The sequence below is a fragment of the Eurytemora carolleeae genome, unplaced genomic scaffold, assembly GCF_000591075.1.
Source record: "Eurytemora carolleeae unplaced genomic scaffold, Eaff_2.0 scaffold1545, whole genome shotgun sequence".
Classification (NCBI taxonomy): domain Eukaryota; kingdom Metazoa; phylum Arthropoda; class Copepoda; order Calanoida; family Temoridae; genus Eurytemora; species Eurytemora carolleeae.
In genome coordinates, this window is record NW_019397433.1 from 39,934 (window position 1) to 64,166 (window position 24,233).

The 24,233-nt window shown below is 32.4% G+C and overlaps 1 protein-coding gene across 1 annotated transcript; it reads right to left on the reverse strand.

Annotated features, from left to right (window-relative positions):
• Nucleotides 1-1,775: 1,775 nt before the first annotated feature.
• Nucleotides 1,776-23,858, reverse strand: LOC111714263 (uncharacterized; the record flags this gene model as incomplete). Its single annotated transcript, XM_023489329.1, has 11 exons — nucleotides 1,776-2,080; nucleotides 2,639-2,834; nucleotides 3,124-3,302; nucleotides 5,599-5,734; nucleotides 8,167-8,233; nucleotides 9,132-9,215; nucleotides 14,182-14,260; nucleotides 18,228-18,301; nucleotides 20,011-20,162; nucleotides 21,682-21,846; nucleotides 23,784-23,858. Coding segments are annotated over 11 exons (1,503 nt in total), but the record flags the coding sequence as incomplete, so codon positions are not given.
• Nucleotides 23,859-24,233: the final 375 nt, after the last annotated feature.

Here is a 24,233-nt window from a genome sequence, read left to right on the forward strand (position 1 = left end):
TATTTTCTATATTCATTTAGTTAAGAGTTTAAGTCAAAATAAGTATTAATAAATATTGTTTTATATCGAGTAGATATCCTTAAACATATCGATGTGAAACCTTTCAGAAAGTAGGAAAGATTCTGCAGAAAAAAGTCTCCAAACCAAACAGAATTTTTATATTGAACAAAAATATTTAGAACTTTTATAGAAGCTTTTCGGGGTTGCACTTTACTCTAGTTTTGCATTATTTTCATTTGTGTAAAACAATATAAAAGAGATTATGTTTATGTGTTTTTAAACTAAACAGCTGATGATTCATTGGAGGGAGGAATGGCAAAAACACCATTTTGTACTTCCCAAATCTTGTTATGGAAAGTGATGGTAGAGTGTTTCAGGGTACAGGGTACTTCAATGTACTGCAAAGTACTGGGCTTTACTGGGGTATACTGGGGGGGAGGGGGTACAGAAACCTGCAAACAGAATTTTTTATTTTTAATAAAAATATATATGTAGAGTCAGAAGCACTTTTAAAGATATTTTCTTTATAGTTTTGCACTATTTTCATGGACAAAAAAGCTAGTTTAATACTAATCAGCTGATCACTTAATGGAGGGAGGGATGGCAACCACGCTAATTTGTAATCCCCATATCGGCAGGGTACTGTGAGGTACTTTGGAGTACTGTGGGGTGCTTTGGGGTACTGGAATTTACTGAAGACGATATCATTGTTTCACAGGGTTAAAAGAAGATGATATCATTGCCTCATAGGGTTAAAAGAAGACGATATCATTGGTTCATAGGGTTTAAAGAAGACGATATAATTGTTTCACCGGGTTAAAAGAAGACGATATCATTGTTTCAAAGGGGTTAAAGAAGACGATATCATTGTTTCACAGGGTTTAAAGAAGACGATATCATTGTTTCACAGGGTTTAAAGAAGACGAAAGGGTTAAAAGAAGACGATATCGTTGTTTCAAAGGGTTAATAGAATACGATATTATTGTTTCATAGGTTTAAAAGAATACGATATCATTGTTTCATAGGGTTAAAAGAAGACGATATTATTGTTTAAAGGGTTTAAAGAAGACGGTATAATTGTTTCATAGGGTTAAAAGAAGACGATATCATTGTTTCATTTTTATTTTCTGAAAATGTTAAACTCCGTAAGTCCGAAAATTTTGGATTAGAACAATCCCGTAGTAAATCGTTAGTCACGTAAATACGGTTTAAACATGACAACATGTGCTTTTTTCTTTAATCCATATTCGACCATACTCTTGTTTTTTAGCGATCACTGAAATCTTAAATTTGTATTTCAATCATCTGATAAATATCATATTCTAAAAAGTAACGGTAATTAAAATCAAAATATTTATATGTACATTATAAAATTCATTGGAGGGAACTTACTAAAACAACTCATTTTAAGCATAACATATAGCCCCAATTTAATTTCAGAGCATAATAAGTTGTTTTTGTCTTAAAAATTGACTAGATTTTTTTTACTATTAAACAGTTCTTTTTTAATTCCACGACATTATGTACACGTTACACTGTACTGTACAGTGTACAGTCTATTATGTACACGTACACAACAGATTTCAGGTTACATCTAACCATTTGATGAACCCTATCTTTAATGGGAAATCTTCAAGTCGGATATATCATCAAGGAGTACGGATTGTCACTTTCCCGCTTGTATTGATTACTACAAAATGTTTCTCGGGTTTTATCAAATGTTTCTTCACAAATCACTTGAATTTTTAACTTGAATTTGCTATAATATTATCTAGTATGCGCTTTTATATATCCGGAATTCGCGTACGCATGGCGTGTTTATAGCTGCCGGCCTGGCTAGCTGGTCGGGAATGTAAACTGTACTGGTCCGGCGCCAGGTCAAAATGACCGGCTTCGCGAGCACGATGTCGAGCCCGTGCGCGAGAGCGAGGAGTGCGGTTCGGAGTCCGAGAACGGGAAGGTGTGGTCGGTTGGTAAACGGCTGGAGGTGGGCGGTTCATATTTAAGCTGTTGTACAGGGGAGAGTTATCGTAATGCAGGCTTCCGTTGGAGATTCCGTTATACTTTCCGTTTCTAGAACCTAGACAGATACAACTATTAAAATTTGTATCAATTATAAATAATGACGATTTAAAGATTCAGAAGATTCATTGAAAGCTTTTAAAGCAATGTTTATGACAACTGTTGTATCATTTTTGTGACAGGTTATAATTTTAGTTTGATTTTCAATTAGAGAATTTCTCGCGAAAAATCCGACAAAAATATTTTCAAAACTGAACATACATTAAAATTTAAAATGTTATGCTTCTTCCAAAGTCTAAAAAAACAAACTTTGCATAAGGTTGCAAGTTACAGAGTTACCAACGAAGGGTGCGACTTCCATGACGACCAAATAAATCTTTAACCAATCTAGAGTCCAAAAGCAAATTGTTACACAGACTCAATTCCTTTACCAATATAGAGGAAGAGATTGTGTTTGTTTATCTGATGAATTGAATATTGCTTTTGAATGGTAAATGAAATGATTTGACAAAGAAAGAAGCAAGTGTAAAAATGCAAGAAACCATGAATAAAAATATGAAATCTCACACTTTCCGGAAAACCCTTTGTACGATTGTACATAAAAAGTTGATCTTACTTGGTCTAGAGTTAGAATATGTAGATTTAGTATTCTGAAGACTGGAGTAGGGTAGACTAGCAGGACTAAGTATCCTGGTCCCTGGGTGTTCAGGACCCAAAGGTCTTGAGGTTTCCAGGGTCCGGGTTCCAGGATGATCTAAACTGAACCTACTCCCATACTGGCTCCCAGACCAGCTCCGGTATGGGTCATAATCCTGGAAAGAAAAAACTCAGAAATTCATGAGGCTAAAAGGTACATATATAAATAAATATAATTGTAATAAGAACAAAGAACAAAGAGAAAAAGAAAAGAAAAAAGAGGCCTTACATAAAAACAAAATACAAAATTAGCTAAATTTTTTTTTTTTTAATATACAACCGTTTTAATTGAGCACTATTTTGATACAGAAATGTTAAAGACACCTTAGACGATGTTGGTAAATGGTACCTCTCGTCTTTACTTAAATATCTGAACAATCCCATTAAACAGAAACCAGATTTTACCTGAACTGTAAACACACTTCCTGCCTTCTCCTCTGGTTCCGTATCCGTCTTAGATATAGAACAGGTCATAGCGGAGCAGAGGAAGATATTAACGCAGAGCATGATGAGGAAGAGGATACCGAACACCACGCACAACCAGAGGAGCCAGGGGGGTCCCAGCTCACACTCTTCAGTAGAAGCTAAATATTTTAATATAGGGTTAAGGTTAGATTTACTCTTTTTTTTAATATTTATTTTCTGAACTCTTCTCCCTTTGTACCTTATCTTATCCCTATATTTTCTATCCTTCTTTACCGTTTTTTATCTTTCTATCTCTTCTTTTCATTTTTATCATTCATTATCTTTCTAAGAATCTCCGTACTTCATTCAATTATATCCCTATCTATTTATCTCTTTCATTTATTTCTATCCTTTATTACCTTTCTAGGTATTTATTTTATATATCTCCAGGTATACTTTCTTATTTATAATTATACTCTTCTTTAAATTTCTATCCTTCTTTACCTATCTTTCTCTTTCCATTGAACTATAGTGTTTTTTTAGCTATCTTTCTCCTTCTATTGAATTATTTTCTTTTTTTAGCTATCTTTCTCCTTCTATTGAATTATATTTTTTTTAGCTATCTTTCTCCTTCCATTGAATTATATTCTTTTTTTTTAGCTATCTTTCTCCTTCCATTGAATTATAGTGTTTTTTAGCTATCTTTCTCCTTCCATTGAATTATAGTGTTTTTTTTAGCTATCTTTCTCCTTCTGTTGAATTATATTCTTTTTTTAGCTATCTTTCTCCTTCTATTGAATTATGTTTTTTTTTAGCTATCTTTCTCCTTCTATTGAGTCATATTCTTTTATTAGCTATCTTTTTCTTTCCATTGAATTATAGTGTTTTTGAAGCTATCTTTCTTTTTCCATTGAATAAAAGTGTTTTTTTTAGCTATCTTTCTCCTTCTATTGAATTATATTCTTTTTTTAGCTATCTTTCTCCTTCTATTGAGTCATATTCTTTTATTAGCTATCTTTTTCCTTCCGTTGAATTATAATGTTTTTTAGCTGTCTTTCTCCTTCTATTGAATAATATTCTTTTTTATCTATCTTTCTCTTTCCATTGAATTATAGTGTTTTTTATCTATCTTTCTCCTTCCATTTAATGATATCAGCAAAGTTGATTAAAATTTTTTGTATTTTGTTGCTTCCTTGCACAATGCACATCATGATAAGTTTCCGAGATCAGATGATCTAAACCAATACTTATGCTTCACCTTATATGCAATTACGATGTTAAATATCCGGTGTGTGGGGGGGGGGGGAGAAGGAAGGACTTGTTTCTCATCGTAGACACAGAGATTAGGGGTTTCTCAGGTTCAATATTTCAAGGTTGAATGGATAGGATGTCAACTGCTCAGGGTTCATGATAAACTCCAGGGTTAAATACTTTCATTTTAATTATATAAATGTTTATGTTTAGACTCGGCAGAAAATATTTTTTCTAAAAAATCTATTTTAGATAATTTTGACTCAAAATATCGTTTTCATGGTAATTAAAGTAATTATGAGGCTAATTCGGAGTTAATAAAGATGATTAACTCTTAACTCTGTATTCTTCCTTCTCTCACTTCTTTTAACCTTTTCAGAAATATTCTTCTTATCTCGCCATTTATCTTTCCATAGTTGGTTTCCTTCAACCCCGTCCTTTGTTCTTTGTAATATTCATCTTCTTTAATCTTTAAACAAACAGTTTTAGCATCATCTCTCATCTCTTTACCTCACCTTACATAATCTTTCTCCGCCTTACCTTACCTTACATAATCTTTCTCCGCCTTACCTCACCTTACATATTCTTTCTCCGCCTTACCTCACCTTACATATTCTTTCTCCGTCTTACCTTACCTTACATAATCTTTCTCCACCTTACCTCACCTTACATAATCTTTCTCCGCCTTACCTTACCTTACATAATCTTTCTCCGCCTTACCTCACCTTACATATTCTTTCTCCCCCTTACCTCACCTTTCTTAACCTTTCTCCCCCTTACCTCACCTTACATAATCTTTCTCCGCCTTACTTCACCTTACATAATCTTTCTCCGCCTTACCTCACCTTACACATTCTTTCTCCGCCTTACCTCACCTTACATAACCTTTCTCCGTCTTACCTTACCTTGACTATTTTTCCGCCTTACCTTGCCGTGCATCATCTTTCACAGCCTTACCTCTTCTTAAATAATTTTTCTTAATCTTCACCTTATATCACCTTTCAAAATAATTCTCTACCCTACATTACCTTGAATAATCTTTTATTGCCTTACTTTACTTACTTTCATCACCGTTCTCCGCCTTATCTACCTCACCGTAAATCAATATATAATATTTTTCCACCTTTTTTTCTTCGCTGAATTTTGATATTTTACTCTTCCCTACCCTGGCTTACACTTCCCCCTTTTCTAACTACTTATTCCGTTCAAAGCATTTATCTATACCTAGAGCAGAGACTCCGGGTTCCAGGACGAAAACTGTCGTTGAAGCCATCATTCGATGATCCTGATCCCCTTCTCCTTCTCCTCCCCCAACCCTGGACCTAGCTGAGGTATCAGGGTCAGTTACACACAAGGACTCCTGAAATATTTACTATTTTTTATCTTTAAATTAAAAAAAAAATTACTCGGATGGTAGAAGCGATGTAGTCTTTGGTTTAGGTTTATAATTAGTTAACTTTTAAGAAGAGGCCTTTATCGGATCTATAATGTACAAGATCGTCATTTTATTTAGAAACCACAATTGAAAAGAATAATCTTTAAAGAGAAAATTATTGATAACTTATGCTTTCCTAATCAGAGAAAGGTATTCAGGGTACTGTTTGATATATTATCTCTTTAAGCAAAGAGTTCCGTGTGTAAAAAGATTAAAGAACGATACTTCTAGACCTAGGATGTTTAGGATGGCCTGGGTGGAAATTAAGAATCTCAGCAAAGTTTCCAAGTGTAATAAATCGTTAGAAGATTTTGTGATATAATCCTTCATTTCCTGTTCAGATTTATTTCTTTTCACACCCTCCGTTAAAAAATCAGTGCAGAAATAAAATGTTAACAATAAAATCATATAGAGCACAACTAAAGCATTTGGGTTAAAAATAAACTTTGTATTGGTATTAGGTACCTATACACTGGGGTGTATTCCAGGTATACTAAAGTGTAACCTAAACCTCTTAGAGTGAATCCTAGGTTTCTTAGGGTTAAACCTAAACCAACATGGTATGTTCAAGGTTGATTAGGATTAAACCTAAACCTGCAGGGTGTATCCCTGGTTTACTAGGGTTAAAACAGAACATTCAGGGTGTATCCCAGGTTACTGGGTTAAACCTAAATCTTCAGGGTGTATCCCAGGCTACTGGGCTAAACCTGAACCTTCAGGGTGTATCCCAGATTACTAGTGTTAAAACTAACCCTTCAGGGTGTATCCCAGATTACTAGAGCTAAACCTAAACCTTCAGGGTGTATCCCAGATTACTAAGGTTAAAACTAAACCTTCAGGGTGTATCCCAGGTTACTAGGGTTAAACCTAAACCTTCAGGGTGTATCCCAGATTACTAGGGTTAAAACTAAACCTTCAGGGTGTATCCCAGATTAATATGGTTAAAAATAAACCTTCAGGGTGTATCCCAGATTAATATGGTTAAACCTAAACCTTCAGGGTGTATCCCATATTAATATGGTTAAAACTTAACCTTCAGGGTGCATCCCAGATTAATATGGTTAAAAATAAACCTTCAGGGTGTATCCCAGATTGCTAGGGTTAAAACTAAACCTTCAGGGTGTATCCCAGATTAATATGGTTAAACATAAACCTTCAGGGTGTATCCCAGGTTAATATGGTTAAACCTAAACCTTCAGGGTGTATCCCAGATTAATATGGTTAAAACTAACCCTTCAGGGTGCATCCCAGATTAATATGGTTAAAACTAAACCTTCAGGGTGTATCCCAGATTAATATGGTTAAACCTAAACATTCAGGGTGTATCCCAGATTAATATGGTTAAAATTAAACCTCCAGGGTGTATCCAAGATTAATATGATTAAAAATAAACCTTCAGATGTGTATCCCAGGTTAATATGGTTAAACCTAAACCTTCAGATGTGTATCCCAGGTTAATATGGTTAAAACTAAACCTTCAGGGTGTATCCCAGATTAATATGGTTAAAGCTAAACCTTCAGGGTGTATCCCAGGTTAATATGGTTGAACCTAAACCTTCAGATGTGTATCCCAGGTTAATATGGTTAAAACCAAACCTTCAGGGTGTATCCTAGATTAATATGGTTAAACCTAAACCTTCAGGGTGTATCCCAGGTTAATATGGTTAAAACTAAACCTTCAGGGTGTATCCCAGATTAATAGGGTTAAAACTAAACCTTCAGGGTGTATCCCAGACTAATTAGGTTAAAACTAAACCTTCAGGGTGTATCCCAGATTACTAGGGTTAAAAATAAACCTTCAGATGTGTATCCCAGGTTAATATGGTTAAACCTAAACCTTCAGGGTGTATCCCAGATTAATATGGTTAAAAATAAACCTTCAGATGTGTATCCCAGGTTAATATGGTTAAACCTAAACCTTCAGGGTGTATCCCAGGTTAATATGGTTAAAACTAATCCTTCAGGGTGTATCCCAGATTAATATGGTTAAAACTAAACCTTCAGGGTGTATCCCAGATTAATATGGTTAAAACTAAACTTTCAGGGTGTATCCCAGATTAATATGGTTAAAACTAAATCTTCAGGGAGTATCCCAGGTTACTAGGGTTAAACCTAAACCTTCAGGGTGTATCCCAGATTAATATGGTTAAAACTAAACCTTCAGGGTGTATCCCAGATTAATATGGTTAAAACTAAACCTTCAGGGTGTATCACAGATTATTATGATTAAAACTAAACCTTCAGGGTGTATCCCGGATTAATATGGTTAAAACTGAACCTTCAGGGTGTATCCCAGGTTACTGGGTTAAAACTAAACCTTCAGGGTGTATCCCAGGTTACTAGGGTTAAAAATAAACCTGGCAGGATTTTGAGTTGCAGAGTATAATATCACATTGAAGATGAACTGTATTAGAATCTGGAAACCTGAAACACGTTGATGATTATCTATCTATCAATCAATGATTAGTATCATCATTATTCATGTTATCATTGTTTTTATAGTCATTATTAATTATTAACATTATTACTACAGGTGTCGGCGATTTATATCAATACAATGAATACGAATTTTTATTAGTAATGCTTTGAATCCTAACAAACGTTTTTTAAAGTATAAGTTTACAAGTACACAAAGAGAAGCTGTAATTGACAACTGCTTTTTGTTTACAAGTTTCTGTGTCTTTGCTGTTTGAAAGCTTGGTAAAAATATAAATTGAAATAGAAAGTCGTCTTGTTTACATTTTGGTATCTTGCTTTGCGTCCGACATATTTTTATATAATTTTCTTTCGTCCTAATCTAGACTCTTTCAGTTTTTTAAATTTTCCAATGTTCTTGATAACAAATAGTTTAATTAAATATTTTCAAACTCATTTTACCACAACAATATAGTTTTCAGGCCTGCAACTCATTCATCAGGGGTTTACAGTCTTTTAGTGGGGATAAAAGGGCTATAGGAGAAACCATTCATACGTTTTAATTTTATCAGATTTTTTTCAAAGAGAATTTTGGAAAACCCGTCCTCAACAAACCCCATAGTCTTTAATGTCTGGAGAAACTGGACAGTTATTTTACAAAAAAACATCGGATATGAGAGAATACTGCCACTGGACAAGTTATTTTACAAAAAAACATCGGATATGAATAAAAATATTACCATATATTGATTTAGATTCTAAAAATGTTGGTTCATCTTAAAGCCTTTAAGAATTTTTTTCGACTACTTTCTCAAAAATATATTTTCAATAAAAAATGAGTAAATTTACGTTTAATTTTTGATTGACCTGCCCCCCCCCCCCTGGCCCCCCCGCTTATATTCCTGACCTGAACATGGAGTAAAGATTGGCCGAGGATCGTCCTGAGCTCTGATCAAACACAAACTGAGACATCACGTTCTTCTCCGGACACCTGAACACCAGGAACAGTTTAGAGTTATTCAACACACCCGGAGATAACGGTTTAAAGTTATTCAACCCATCCGGAGATTTGTTTCTGAAAGGAACTGTCGTATTTATTTCAAGTGACCCTCCATTGAAATGGTACCATTTAAAATTTATCTGATTTTTTCTAGCTTTAAAAGTGTGTATTTCTGAATATTTCCAACATTGATTCTGTAGCATAAATCCACCATTCACGTTTCTAAAAGCACCTTTATGGCTATAACATCATAGGAAAGTTTGAACAGATCTAACTAGAATCAATCAATCAATCAATAACTGGCAATCCGTCCAAAGGAATTGAGTCTTTGTCACAAACTCTGATTTTCTCTTCCCTATATCTTTGCAATCCAATGTCGTAGACCTTTGACATTTCAAACTATGACTTCTATTAGATTAAATAATATAAGTTTGAAATATCAAAGGTTTACGACATTGGGTTCCAAAAATAGAGGGATTAGAAAATCAGAGTTTGTGGCAAAGACTCAATTCCTTTACCGTTAACCGAGTTTGCTACAGTTTTCATTTCTGCATAGTTTAAGTAACATTAATTTTTCTACATTGTATTTAGATTTATTCTCAATAAAAATATTTCTAAACAAGGTTTTAATGATTTATATCAAGATATCTGTCATTGTATTCTTTTTATTCAAGATACCATGAAAGGAAAAATAAGTATTATCTACAATGAACTACATAAACTTTTAATATTTCAAAACAAAATAATATCTTTTGAAAATCTCTCTCAAAAAATAATTGTTTTAAATAAAACAAAGAAACTTAAAAGTTGAAGAAGCGAGATTTGTTTTTCGTGTAGAATTTTCACGGTTCGTTTGCATCTTTGCCATGGATTACATAGATAGAAAATAGTTTTATACTGTTAGTTAGGTATTTAATCAGTTTTGAATTGGCAGACACGTATACCCTGAGAGGGGATATGTATTGGGTCGAGCATCATATATATATAAAGTTGTAATTGGTGTTTGTATGTCAGATCATAACTGATGAACCCCTTGACCGATTTGCCTCAAATCTTGATTTGGGAATTTGGAAGAACCACGGAAACGTTTTAAGCTTGGTTTTGAAATTCTTAGTTGAGTGAGTCCACTTTTACACGGAAAATCGTAATTTATAACAGAGCGCAGGTAAACGGCGGGAGTAACTATATGAGTACCTAGGAAAACGCTGGGTTCTCAAGCTAGTATCCTATAAAGAAAGTCTGCGGAGGTTGTCATGGCTTAGGCAACATATCTATCCTGTCTATATAGACATGTAATCCGAATAAACTGTAATTTTCTAAATTATCCATGATATTGTATATATGTGGAATGTAGATCTTTAATCGGTTTACATCATGAAACAATGGCGGTTATTGAACCTTTTTATTCAACTGTTTCACTTTAATCTGTTTATTGTTAACTCTACAGAACTAGATTCTTTCTTTTCATTTCTTTTAATCCGTCTTCATTTTTCACTTTTCCGTTCTATGCCTTAAACTCTTCTTTTTAAATCTATTTATACATTTAACTTTTAACGTTTGCTTCCGTAGACCCTACCCTTTTCCCTTAACCGGAACCCCTTCCCTTAAACCTCCGCCCCTTCCAAGTCCCTATTCCCCTTCATTACCCCCTCCCATGCCCCTTATCCCCTTTCCAATCACTTAACCCCCTTTCACCCACTTCTGCCTTCATAACCAAATGTACTTCTGTAAATGTCTGATGTTGGTTTACAGTCCTATTGTAAAATGGTTGTATGAAACTATCTTGGCATATTTTGAATATCATATAAATACATTTCCCACATCTATTCAGCCTTCTATCTTCAATAATATATTTCCAAAATCTGACATCAATAGAAACATTTTTACTTACAAAAATAAAAAATAGCATAAATGCGTTCATATCCATTTGTCATTGGAGCTTATTTACTTTGTTTGTTTTGCTTTGAAGTTTCTTGTAAAAATTCTATTTTACAATATGTCCAAATAAAGAATAAATCTAGTATACAAGATGTCCAAATAAAGAATAAATCTAGTATACAAGATGTCCAAATAAAAGAATAAATCTAGTATACAAGATGTCCAAATAAAGAATAAATCTAGTATACAAGATATCCAAATAAAGAATAAATCTAGTATACAAGATATCCAAATAAAGAATAAATCTAGTATACAAGATATCCAAATAAAGAATAAATCTAGTATACAAGATGTCCAAATAAAGAATAAATCTAGTATACAAGATGTCCAAATAAAGAATAAATCTAGTATACAAGATATCCAAATAAAGAATAATGATGAAACAAAGAGCAGCACTAAACTTTGGGTCAATCAGAATTTTTGTAAAGATCCGACTGAAGCTCTGGGACTTTCCAAAGTTTTGTAAACATACCAAGCTTTTTCAGTCAGAAGAATGTATTACAACCCTAAGCTTTGACAGTCAAAGCTTTATATTTGTATTAAGTTTTGTTTCCCTTTACAAGTTCTTGGCTGTCCTAAAATTTTATGCAAAATTAAAAAATATCAAGGGATTTTGGGACACTCTTGGCAAAGAGTAGAAGGAAAACCAACTCATTTATATTTCAAAACCTTCCTTTCAAACCTGTCTCTGCGGTTTACCACATTGACTTGAAAGGGGAGTCTTTCGAACTTATGCCACTGGGACTTAAAGAGACTGTTCGTGAAACACATTTAAAGGAACGTTAAGCGTTTGTTCAAGTGACCCTCTATGCAAAGATTACCCTGTCAGATTCACAACAGTACCCTTAAAAGATTTGTCTGATGAATTATATAGATATCAATGTTCATAATTATTAAAACTGATAATTTTTAATTGTGTTTTCTCTACAAAAGTGACTTGCACATTGCTACTGCAGGAAAACAAATAGAAATTTTAAATCTAGAAGAACGACAATATCTTCCATATTTCAAGGGTACCGCTGTGAATCGGGTATCGCTATCTTTGCACAGGGGGTCCCTAAATATTACGTTTACAGTCTCTTTAAATCCTAACATCGTCCTAAAACGAGGCTAAAGCTTACAGAAAAGAAAAGAAATGAATGCGTGTAGATCTTGGATGTGAAACTTCTTTCATTGTACATTGTATCCATCTGAATACAATGTCTATCTATCTATCTATCTATCTATCTATCTATCTATCTATCTATCTATCTATCTATCTATCTATCTATCTATCTATCTATCTATCTATCTACAATTCTTCTTAATCTAACACTCTCAGCTCCACTTAAAAAAAAACTCTTTCAGCTAAATTTTCGGTTTATTGAACCATCTTCAGGCATTCTTGTTCAGTCTCGACCAAAGATTAACTATCTATCTATCTATCTATCTATCTAGATACATATCTATTATCTATCCATGACAAAATCTGAAGAACGAGCCAAACCTAGAGATATCCTACTATCCATACACACTACACGGAGCAGAGTAAAAACGTCCTTGCCATTTAAAAAACCCAGTGCACGTATACTCTAGTTTCTTATAGACTCTTAACTCACAGATAAAGATAATTTAGTTCCATAGTTCCGTTGCTCTAAATCTTTATCTGAATAATTTAGTTCCATAGTTCCATTGCTCTAAATCTTTTTTCGATATTGTTGCTAATTCACTATAGATTTACTAGTCTGTTGGTTTCTCGCAGAGAAGAGGAAACCGGGACCGAATTTAATAAATTGGAGTAAAGTCGTTGAACCATGCCAACTGCACCCTGGTTCAAATCCTGAATTACCGATTCAAAGTTAAAGATTCAAAAGGTTTTGAATCGGTGATTCAGGACTTGAACCGGCTAGGGGTGGTTAAGCAACCTCTCCAATTCATTAACTTTGGTCCCTAAAGAGTTAAAGTTTATCTAAAAATCCCTTCAGACGTTGCTTCAGTAAAAGGAATTTTTCCATATTTCAATAATACTTTTTAACATTTGAATAGAAAATAGATTGCAAAATAGATTGTATTCACGATATGGTTGTTCAAAATATTCCGGAACGCTTCTTCCTTGCATTTTGGGTTAATTAGAGTAATGTAATGCATATCGAAAAGTTATGACGTTATGAATACGAAATATAGTTCATCTTTTTCTATGCTATTCATCAATTCCGACCTCTACACCATTTCGCACTGTTTTGACAAAGTTTAAAGGGGATACAGTAATAACCAGAAAACTGTGAAATAGAAAGACGACTTTTAGAATCAAGTTATAACTTTCAATGAGCATGTGAAACAGTAATTGTGCAGTGTAAACAGACCCACTTCACTTAATTAGTGATTTGATTATTGTCTAGTAAACCTATTTGCTTTGTAACAACCTCAAATACACTTAAATATTGCTATACATTCGTCCTTCTTTTTCAAAGTTTTCTGTTTACTACTGTAGTTCTGTCCAATTAAAGTTTACATCTCAGTTTATTACTGTAGTTCTGTCCAATTAAAGTTTACATCTCAGTTTATTACTGTAGTTCTGTCCAATTAAAGTTTACATCTCAGTTTATTACTGCTGTTACTGTAGTTCTGTCCAATTAAAGTTTACATCTCAGTTTATTACTGTAGTTCTGTCCAATTAAAGTTTACATCTCAGTTTATTACTGCTGTTCTGTTCCTGTAAAGTTTACATCTCAGTTTATTACTGCTGTTCTGTCCCTTTGAAGTTTCCATCTCAGTTTATTACTGCTGTTCTGTCTCTTTAAAGTTTACATCTCAGTTTATTACTGTTGTTCTGTCCCTTTAAAGTTTACATCTCAGTTTATTACTGTTGTTCTGTCCCTTTAAAGTTTACATCTCAGTTTATTACTGCTGTTCTGTCCCTTTAAAGTTTCCATCTCAGTTTATTACTGTTGTTCTGTCCAATTAAAGTTTCCATCTCAGTTTATTACTGCTGTTCTGTCCAATCAAAGTCACCATCTCAGTTTATTATTTGAACTCTTACCCTTTATCATTAAGAAGCCGAACTGATGAATTCTTGTCACTGAAGGCAAAACAGTTTCTCACCCGTATACCGTAATCATCTACAAACAAATTGATTCAAATATTAAAATGTTTTTTTAAAAACTCTCCTCTGGTGCGACTTTTTGACCAAATTTTATACACCAGAAGTGAGACATGTAAGCCTTGGTTTGGTTGCATGGTTGTAAAGATCTATTTTTTCTATCTTTATGTCTTCAAAGTAAAGTGTTGTAATTAAAAACATGCAAGGTAGGTTCAAACTAAAATTAAATTAGCTTTAGTTTAATGTGATTGCAGTTTATTATATTTTGTACTAGATTTTACGTCAAAATAAAATTCCTACAAAATTCTGTCAAGAAGGAATTAATGGCCCAACCGTTTCCTTTGTGACAAATTTTTACGTCAATAGCATAAAAATAATATTGAACAAGCACTAATTTACTTATATCTTTGCAGCTTCCTATTCGTAGTTACGTACACCTTTGATATTTCAAACTATAAATTCCGTTAGAACAAAATATCTAAGTTTAGGATAGCAAATATTTGCACCTTCAGGTTGCAATAATGTTAAGATTAGAAAATAATAGCCTGTACCTTAATAATTTTTATATAAAAAATATCTACTTTTTAAGTTTGTTCTGGTAGGATTATGTCTTATTTATGTAAATTTAAACTAATAAATATTGTTTCTTCAACAAAATTAAAAATTTTAATACATTTATTAAATGAAAATGAATTTCTATCAGATCTTTTCATACTCTTATAACCATTGTAAATATCAATCTAAACTTTTGTATAAATCTGTCTCTTCTATTTTGTTCTAAATCTCTTGACATCCTAGAAACAAGATTTAGTTAATCCCTAGCTTTCCATAGATCTATCTATAATCCTTACCATCTATTTTTCTATCTATCCATCTATCTGTAACCTATACCATCTATCTATCTATAAAGCTAGGTTTCAAGGAAACTACAGGTTCAAAGAAAGCTAGGTTTCAAGAAAACTAGATTTCAAGAAAGTTAGACTCAAGAAAAACTAGGGTTGACTGAGACTAGGTTTCAGGAAGGCTAAGTTTCAAGAAAACTAGGGTTCAATAAAACTATATATCAGGAAAGCTATGTTTCAAGAAAACTAGGGTTAAATAAAACTATATATCAGGAAAGCTATGTTTTAAGAAAACTAGGATTCAATAAAACTAGATATCAGGAAAGTTATGTTTCAAGAAAACTAGGGTTCAATAAAACTAGATATCAGGAAAGCTATGTTTCAAGAAAACTAGGGTTCAATAAAACTAGATATCAGGAAAGTTATGTTTTAAGAAAACTAGGGTTCAATAAAACTAAATATCAGGAAAGTTATCTTTCAAGAAAACTAGGGTTCAATAAAACTAGATATCAGGAAAGCTATGTTTCAAGAAAACTAGAAAGAGAAGATATCTAAACTGGCTTTGAGAACATTAATTAAAAAACTTTGATTTAAGAAAATCAGGTTTTAATTAAAATAGAAACTAAAATTTGGTCTCAATAATAAGGATGTAAAAATCTGGTCTCGAGAAAGGGTTAAATTAAACCCGAGCTTAAAGTAAATGTTAGTAAAGCTATATATTTCTTCCACAAACTCTGAACTCTCCATATTTCAAGATTAAAACTTAGAAGATGATGGATAGATAGTGTTTAACCCCCTGCTAATTTCTTATTCAACACTCTTCCTGTTGATCTGGGGGGGAAATTTAACCTTGGTAATGAACCCTGGATATCTAGGGGTATCTAGGGTTAGAGTGCAGAATCATGCAAAATCATGCAGGATCATGTAGAATCATGCACAGTACAATGCATACCATTCAAATCCAATTTACATAAAGTCCCTGGACTAAAGGGCAAAGAGAGGGTCTAATTCAATAATGATTTTTTTTTAAAGTTATGTTTCTCGTTCAGGCACCTGGAACCAGATTTAATATAACGTAGGCTAAGAGAAAGATGACTGGTTCAACTACGTCTGTTTAGTTCAACCATTGTTTGCTATTCAATAAATCTGCGGCAAAATATTAGAAAACATTTAAAGTCTTTTTGCGCCAACTAAAAGTTGAAGGAAACAATCCACTATTGAATAAAAAATAAATAATAAATGAATAAAAAAAGTTTGAAGAGGGGTGGGGGGCAGGGGAGATCTTAAAATTAATTTTGGTCTTACTGAATTTTGTTTGAGTTTGACATAAGACAAATATCTCTAAGTCAGGAAATGTAAAGCCATCAAAGCAGTTTACAATATTTACATGTATCTAGTAAGCTTTAAGATACCCTCATGTATATTTAATATTAGTGAATCAAAAGTTAAATGTTAAAAGTGTAAAAAAAAATAAGGACAGACGAGTAATTAATTTTACATATCCTGTTTTTAAATCAGATGTTAGTTTATGAAGGACCTTATTACTCACCAAAAAATGTAATTTTCTAATCCTTATATCTTTGTACCCTGTTAAAGTTTCTGTGAAGCTAAAATTTAAAATAGAACTGAGAGTGGAGCGTTGAATAGGACTTTCAAAATAAGATATTCTAAACCACGTAAATTTCACGTTTGATTGGAATCTGACATATCTCCTCTGAATAGAGAGTCATTGAGAAGAATAAAAATATTTGTAAATGAATTTGTTTTTCTCATACTTGGAGGTAATATTGAAATTGGGGAAGCTACGAGGTGACAAAGTACTACCAGTAAGGTCGCATAAATTTGACCTTCTTTCTTTTTAATAAACTAATATTATTCTTCCTTTGCACAGTTCTCATCATCAAATTCAAATTTCTCGGAGAAAACTATTTGTCTCTATATATAGTTTTTAAATATATTCCGCATCTTAAATATAGTTTTAAAATATGTTCCGCATCTTAAATTTGCATTTTTATTCAATTTCTCCCGAACAATAAAACAAAGTCTGGAAGAAAATTCATTTTAAAATTGCATGAACTGTTTTCATAAATTATCTAAGGAATGGATTATTGGGCTAAACATTTTTAATATTCTGTTCCTCATTCTCTAAATTAGGTTTAATTTTTTATCCCTTTGATAATGTTTAATATTCAAATATATAAACAATCCCTTTAATGATATTTAATATTCAAATAATATAATTAAGTTAGATGATTATAAGTTTTGAAATCTGACTATAATATTAAACCTATCCGTATAAACCATGTAACAACATCATTAAATATCTTGAAGGTTAAGATTCAAGCGCGAAACATAGTAAGGGTGCAAAAGTGTCAACAGAATCCAATTGCACCATATATGTGGTAAAGGGTGTGAAATTGATACAAAAAAATGTCATATTGTGTATCTACAAAACATAAGAAGCCTATGAAAATTGTGTGATCAAAATAATATAAAGAAGTTATAGAAATGCATAAAAAAGATATAAATACAGTTTAACCCTAAATAAGCCATACATCGAAAGAATTCATCAAATGTCGTATTCTTCACTTTGTGATAATGGAATGTTGCAGATATTTAGTTTTTCAATTTAATGATTCTAGGGAGCTCTTTAAGACTATTCCCGCATATTCATGGCTATTTATTTATTTTCGGAAATACTAGGATTTACGTAAAATAGTATAAACCCCATTGAAAAATTGTCCAGACGACATTTGATAAATTCTTTCGATGTATGGCTCATTTAGGGTTTAACTATACATAAAAAGAAAATTTCTTAAAAATATGTAAGAATGTTATTAGTGTGTAAAATGTTTTGATTTCTTTAAAAATTCACAACATTTTTAAAATGCTTAGAAGATTAACAGAGTGTCCTATATCATATTGGATTATCTCCAGATTTAACGTTGAATTTCGCACATAATACTTAAAAACTCTGAATGCAAATTTTTATATTAAAATTTTACTAAAAATAATTCATTCTTTTTAAATTTTCTGATTAATCCTGAAAATCGCAATTTAAAGCCATAAACGATCCGATAATGTGGTAAACCCTGTATAAAAATGTAAAAAAATGTATAAAAATAAAAATGTTTAGGGCATTACCTGATGGTTTCTCCATCTCTGCCTGCAGTATATATTCTTTACCATAAGTTGCTTCAGTTATCTTCCTTCCCTCCCTACAACAAAATATCATATTATTAAATTATTCAAGATTCAATTAAACACCAGATTCCAATAAAATTCCGAAGGAATTGAATTTTTGCCTCAAACTCAATTTTGCGAATCCCTATATCTTAGCAACCTGATGGTGTAAACCTTTGATATGTCAAACTTAGATTATTTGATCTAACAGAGTTCATAGTTTGAAATATCCAAGCTCTACGAAATTGAGTTGTATATATGTAGGGATTAAATTGTGTCTAAGAATCCTTCCCCTTCCAATCTTCCCCTCTCAACTTTCTCCTTCCAACCTTCCCCTCACAACCTTCCTCTCCCAGCCTTCCCCGTTCCCCTATTTACTACAAGCACGTGCTAAAAACGACAATATTGCACGCGCAGAACCTCCGTAATATTGAGTAAAATATGTGGTGTCAGACAGGAAAGGAAAATTATATATTTTGTAGGATTTACTGTTCTTATCGTTCTAATGTTCCTAACTGCATTGTTTGGACCAAAGAGTAACAAAATTAACAGAGAACTCAGTATTACTAAACAGCTAATACTAAACTGGCTGGGAGGCTTTGGGCATGACGATCTTCCTAATAATCTGTGAAAATTGGGTAACTTTGATATTTGCAATTTCATTGAACACAAATCAAAATATATACTGATACATATACACGTACATTTAGATTTAACTGAACACAAAGAGAAAAACTCATGGCAAGTATAACTGCGTGCTCTATAAAATTTCATACTCTCTGGTTGGCAGAGATTTTTGAACAATTGGCAGCAATCTTCACTCATTACATTTTAGACTTTTTCATCTTTCACGTGTTATATTCTTGCAACCTTTCACGTTCCACTTCACGTTCCACTTTACGTTCCATATCTTTCTCTTACCTTCATTTTTCTTCTCATTTCCACGTTTTTATTTTAGATTAAAGTATTAATTCCTTTTCTTTGCTTTGTTCATATATGATGTTTTTTGATCCTTTAAACATATTTTCTATTTTTTCAATTCTTTTCTAACTCTAAAAATGTAATGATTTGTTTACAGCTGTATATGGGTAACCTGAAAAGTAACATTAAGTTTTTTTGAGACATCAGAGATTAATATCTGTTCCAGGCTCTTACAAATATTTAAAATTATTTTCTTTTTGGGGATTGCAATAAACGGAGGGGAGGCGGAAAGGGGCACAAATTCACAAATTATAATTTTAAACTAATTGTTCATTGTCCGGGTTTTTCTAGTTATTATGTTTTTTTTTCTACTTTAAAGATATGACAAGTAATAAAGAAAAAATTGCTTAATACCACTGTGGAATAGAACATTGCAACCTAGCATTGTAAAATCTGTCTCGAATAAAATATTTCTTGTCTGGATTTAGTTTTTGCCTATAGAACTTTGGTGACAGCATTAAGAATTAATTTTGTAGATCTTAACATGTAGATTTTTGTTAAATGAACTGATTACTCTCAGGAGACTCAATTTTTCTAATCCCTTTATCTTTGAAACCTATAATAATTGTTTTAACTTTTGATGATTTGATAACTTTGCCTATCATAGCAGAATTCATAAATAATTTGAAAAAGCAGATTGCACAGATTTAAGAATCAGTAAGATAGAATTTGTGGAGAGCAATCAGCAATAATTTCAATTAAGTTCAACTGTAAATTTATTTCTAGGTCAAAATCTGGAAAAAAAATTAGCTGTGAGAGTCACCTGGTGAGTAGAAGACGAACTGATGAGGTTAGGTTTGTATCAGTATTCTTAAACCCAGATCTACCACAGGTAATTACATAATAATTATCAGCTGCTAGCTCCAGGGTTCGGTGAGATCTCACAGCTAGAGCTAGAGAACTCTTGTCAGTTCCCTAAACAATTAATAAATTAATTTATTTCATGTGAAATATCTTAAATTGAAAGATTGTAAAACGACGATATCTTCCTCCCTGCTTCTTAGTTCGGTATAGGTTTAAGGGGTACCGTTGTGAATTGTGAATGTTTCTCTTAAAAAAAAGGTTTACTTGAAATCACGACTAAAAAATGGAATATTATTTCCTCAAAAAAAAACTTAATTTTTCATATTTCCGACTGTGCCAACATTATTTTGCATTTGTCTGATTAAAATTCAATATTTGATTTTCAACGTGAATTCTGCCAATAATTACTGAATTGTACAATTTTTTACAAAACAAGTCTAGAATTTGCAAATTCTCTGCAAATTTTTGTTCCTCTCGGATTGATGTATATTTGTTAATTAACAATTCATAAACATAAATTATCTGCCTAGCAACTACTAAAAGATCATCCAGTCATATCATCCAATCATTTAACCAGCCTATCATCCAATCATCCAACCATCCACCTATCCAACCAGCCAACCAGCCAACCATCCAATCATCCAATAATAAAACCATCCAACCAGCCAACAATATAACAATCCAATCATCCAATCATCCAACCATCCAACCATCCAACCATCAAATTATCCAACAATTGAAACATCTATCAAACTACTCTCTCCAGTACCCCCTCCCTCTGAACCGAAATTACTACTCCCTCACATCTTATCAATGTCTAAAGTTAGATAAAGTTATTAAAACTTTGTTTTATTTTCTGTTAAACTTGTTTTACCGAGAGCTAAATGCAAATGACAAGTTGATAAGACAAAATATAAGATACATTTAAGAAAAAGGGGGGGGGGGAAGTTAAACTGTCTTTTTAAATCAGCATGAAATATTTATGAAGAGGTCCTGTTTAGGTCTTGTTCAGGTCCGGTTTAGGTCCAGTTTAGGTCCGGATTTAGGTCCAGTTTAGGTCCGGATTTAGGTCCGGTTTAGGTTCGTTTTAGGACCGGTTTAGGTCCAGTTTAGGTCCGGTTTAGGTCCGGTTTTGGCTGGTGGAAATACAGTGTAGGGACGGAAATATAGCCTTGTATATTAGAACATACAAATCAGATAGAATTATTTTCTGAGAGCTGAACATTCAAACTTTGTTATTAAACAAACAAAGATGACCTTTAAGTCGTCTTTCGATTATCTTGTTTATTGGTCCATACTGTTAACTTTAGGTTTTCTGTATTTCTTTTTAAACAATGGATTTTTTAAAATGAATTCGGTCGCTCCACAAAGTTTACAGAAACATGAAACCACGACATGTAATTTTATTTTCTAAATCTCGGTCTCAAAAGTTTAAACTTTGCCTTCGAACTTGTCAAACTTTCAAAGTTAGACATTTTTACATTTTATTATTAGAATCCTAATATGGTCCAACCTCATTTTCCAGCTCAGTTTTAAAATAAATTTAAAAACAAAAGCTTTTTTTGCAGCTTAAAATTTTTTATTTTCCATGGAGTTTTAAATAAAATGGAAAATAAATTTAAAAACTTACATTATCATGAACAACTCCACAAAATGCAGGATGGTCACGTGGTGTGAGAAGATTGATTGTTAGAAATGTCGTCGTTTCTCCAGTACCATATGTTAAACAAGCATTATCTCTAGAATCCCGAGCATGGATTACACCGTGGAACTCAGAGCTAGTCCTTAACCGAACCTAAACAAAATATTAAATCAAGAATCTTTCATTAAAAGATTTGCAATTATGTTTTAAAGCATTTAAATCTATACGATTTTGATTTAGACGACCATATCAAAAGTTTTTCATTATTGAGTGCTCAAATAAGTTTTTTCTACAGGGTTAACCACAAAGAATGAAAGAATAAAAGATATTCTCTCTTCTGTAGATAAATAATATTAAATCTTTGCATAAATGATATTCTCTACTCTGTACATAAATGATATTCTCTACTCTGTACATAAATAATATTCTCTACTCTGTACATAAATAATATTCTCTACTCTGTACATAAATAATATTCTCTACTCTGTACATAAATGGTATTCTCTACTCTGTACATAAATGATATTCTCTACTCTGTACATAAATGATATTCTCTACTCTGTACAGTGTACATAAATGATATTTTCTACTCTATACATAAATAATATTCTCTAGTTCTACTCTGTACATAAATAATATTCTCTACACTGTACATAAATGGTATTATCTACTCTGTACATAAATGATATTCTCTACTCTGTACATAAATGATATTCTCTACTCTGTACATAAATGGTTTCTTACATCGGAAAACGTCATATTTAAAGAATTTTTGATCGTCACTAAAAATATTTCTTTGTGGATAGCCTTGTAAAAATGAAGAAACGAATAATCTTGGTTAAAAAACTACTTTTGCAACAACATTCTAATCCCCCCCCCCCGCCCCCACTCTCCCATTAATGTCAAATTTAACCAGACTGAATGTCTTGGTTTTTAACGCGAAATTTTCCGCCCTTCTTTCACGCATTTTATGTTGAAGCAAGCAAATGGGATGAGTTTGCAAAAATTTAACCCGTTAAAAGCGTGTAGAAAACTACGGATTTGCGCTCTAGTAGCGCACAACTTGGGGATTTATCGCATGGCAAATATTTTAAAATTGCTAACTTTTTTCCTCCAAAAATCGGGAATGTTGTGCCGTGATTCTTGAAATTTAATAGTTTAAAAGAACGAAATGAATATTTGTTTTGTATCTTTGTATACATACCACTGCAAAAGTATGTTTTTTTTAAAATCAGTCTCACTGAGATAAAGTATCTGTATATATATATACACCATGAGATAATGTATCCGTATATCTATATACACCCTGAGATAAAGTATCTGTATATCTATATACGCCCTGAGATAAAATACCTGTACATCAATATACACCCTGAGATAAAGTTTCTGTATATCTATATACACCCTGAGATAAAGTTTCTGTATATCTATATACACCCGGAGATAAAGAATCTTTATCTATATACACCCGGAGATAAAGTTTCTATATATCTATATACACCCTGAGATAAAGTTTCTGTATATCTATATACACCCTGAGATAAAGTATCTGTATCTATATACACCCGGAGATAAAGTTTCTGTATATCTATCTACACCCTGAGATAAAGTTTCTGTATATCTATCTTTATACACCCTGAGATAAAGTATCTGTATATCTAAATACACCCTGAGATAAAGTTTCTGTATATCTATACACACCCTGAGATAAAGTTTCTGTATATCTATATACACCCTGAGATAAAGTGTCTGTATATCTATGTACATTATACACCCTGAGATAAAGTTTCTGTATATCTATGTACAGTATACACCCTGAGATAAAGTATCTGTATATCTATAATGTGCATTATACATCCAGAGATAAAGTGTCTGTATATCTATGTACATTATACACCCTGAGATAAAGTTTCTGTATATCTATGTACATTATACATCCTGAGATAAAGTGTCTGTATATCTATGCACATTATACACCCTGAGATAAAGTTTCTGTATATCTCCTGAGATAAAGTGTCTGTATATCTATGTACATTATACACCCTGAGATAAAGTTTCTGTTTATCTATGTACACTCTGAGAATCCCTACCCGCATGAATCCTTGACTACAGGTTGCTGTCACACTCGGAGAAAGATCATCTCCGACCAGAGGTTCTCCGCTCACCTAAATTTAACATTCTTATAAAGATCAAGAATAACAAGTGTTGCATATACTTGTGCATTTATAATAGTTCTAATTATAATCTTTAATAATTTTGTATTTGTATAGAAATTATAAAAGCAAGTTAAAGATTTTAAATTCGAAAGTTTTAGGGTGCTTCGCGGCTCTTGTTTAGAAACAATTTTAGCTTTTTTAGTCGGAATTTTTCATAATAATCTGCAATTATCAAAAGCTTCGCAGATTTTTTTAATTGATGGATTAAAAAAACGACGACATGTCGAAAATTTAAAATGACGACATGTCGAAAATGTAAAATGACGACATGTCGTAAATGTATAATGACGACATGTCGAAAATGTAAAATGACGACATGTCGAA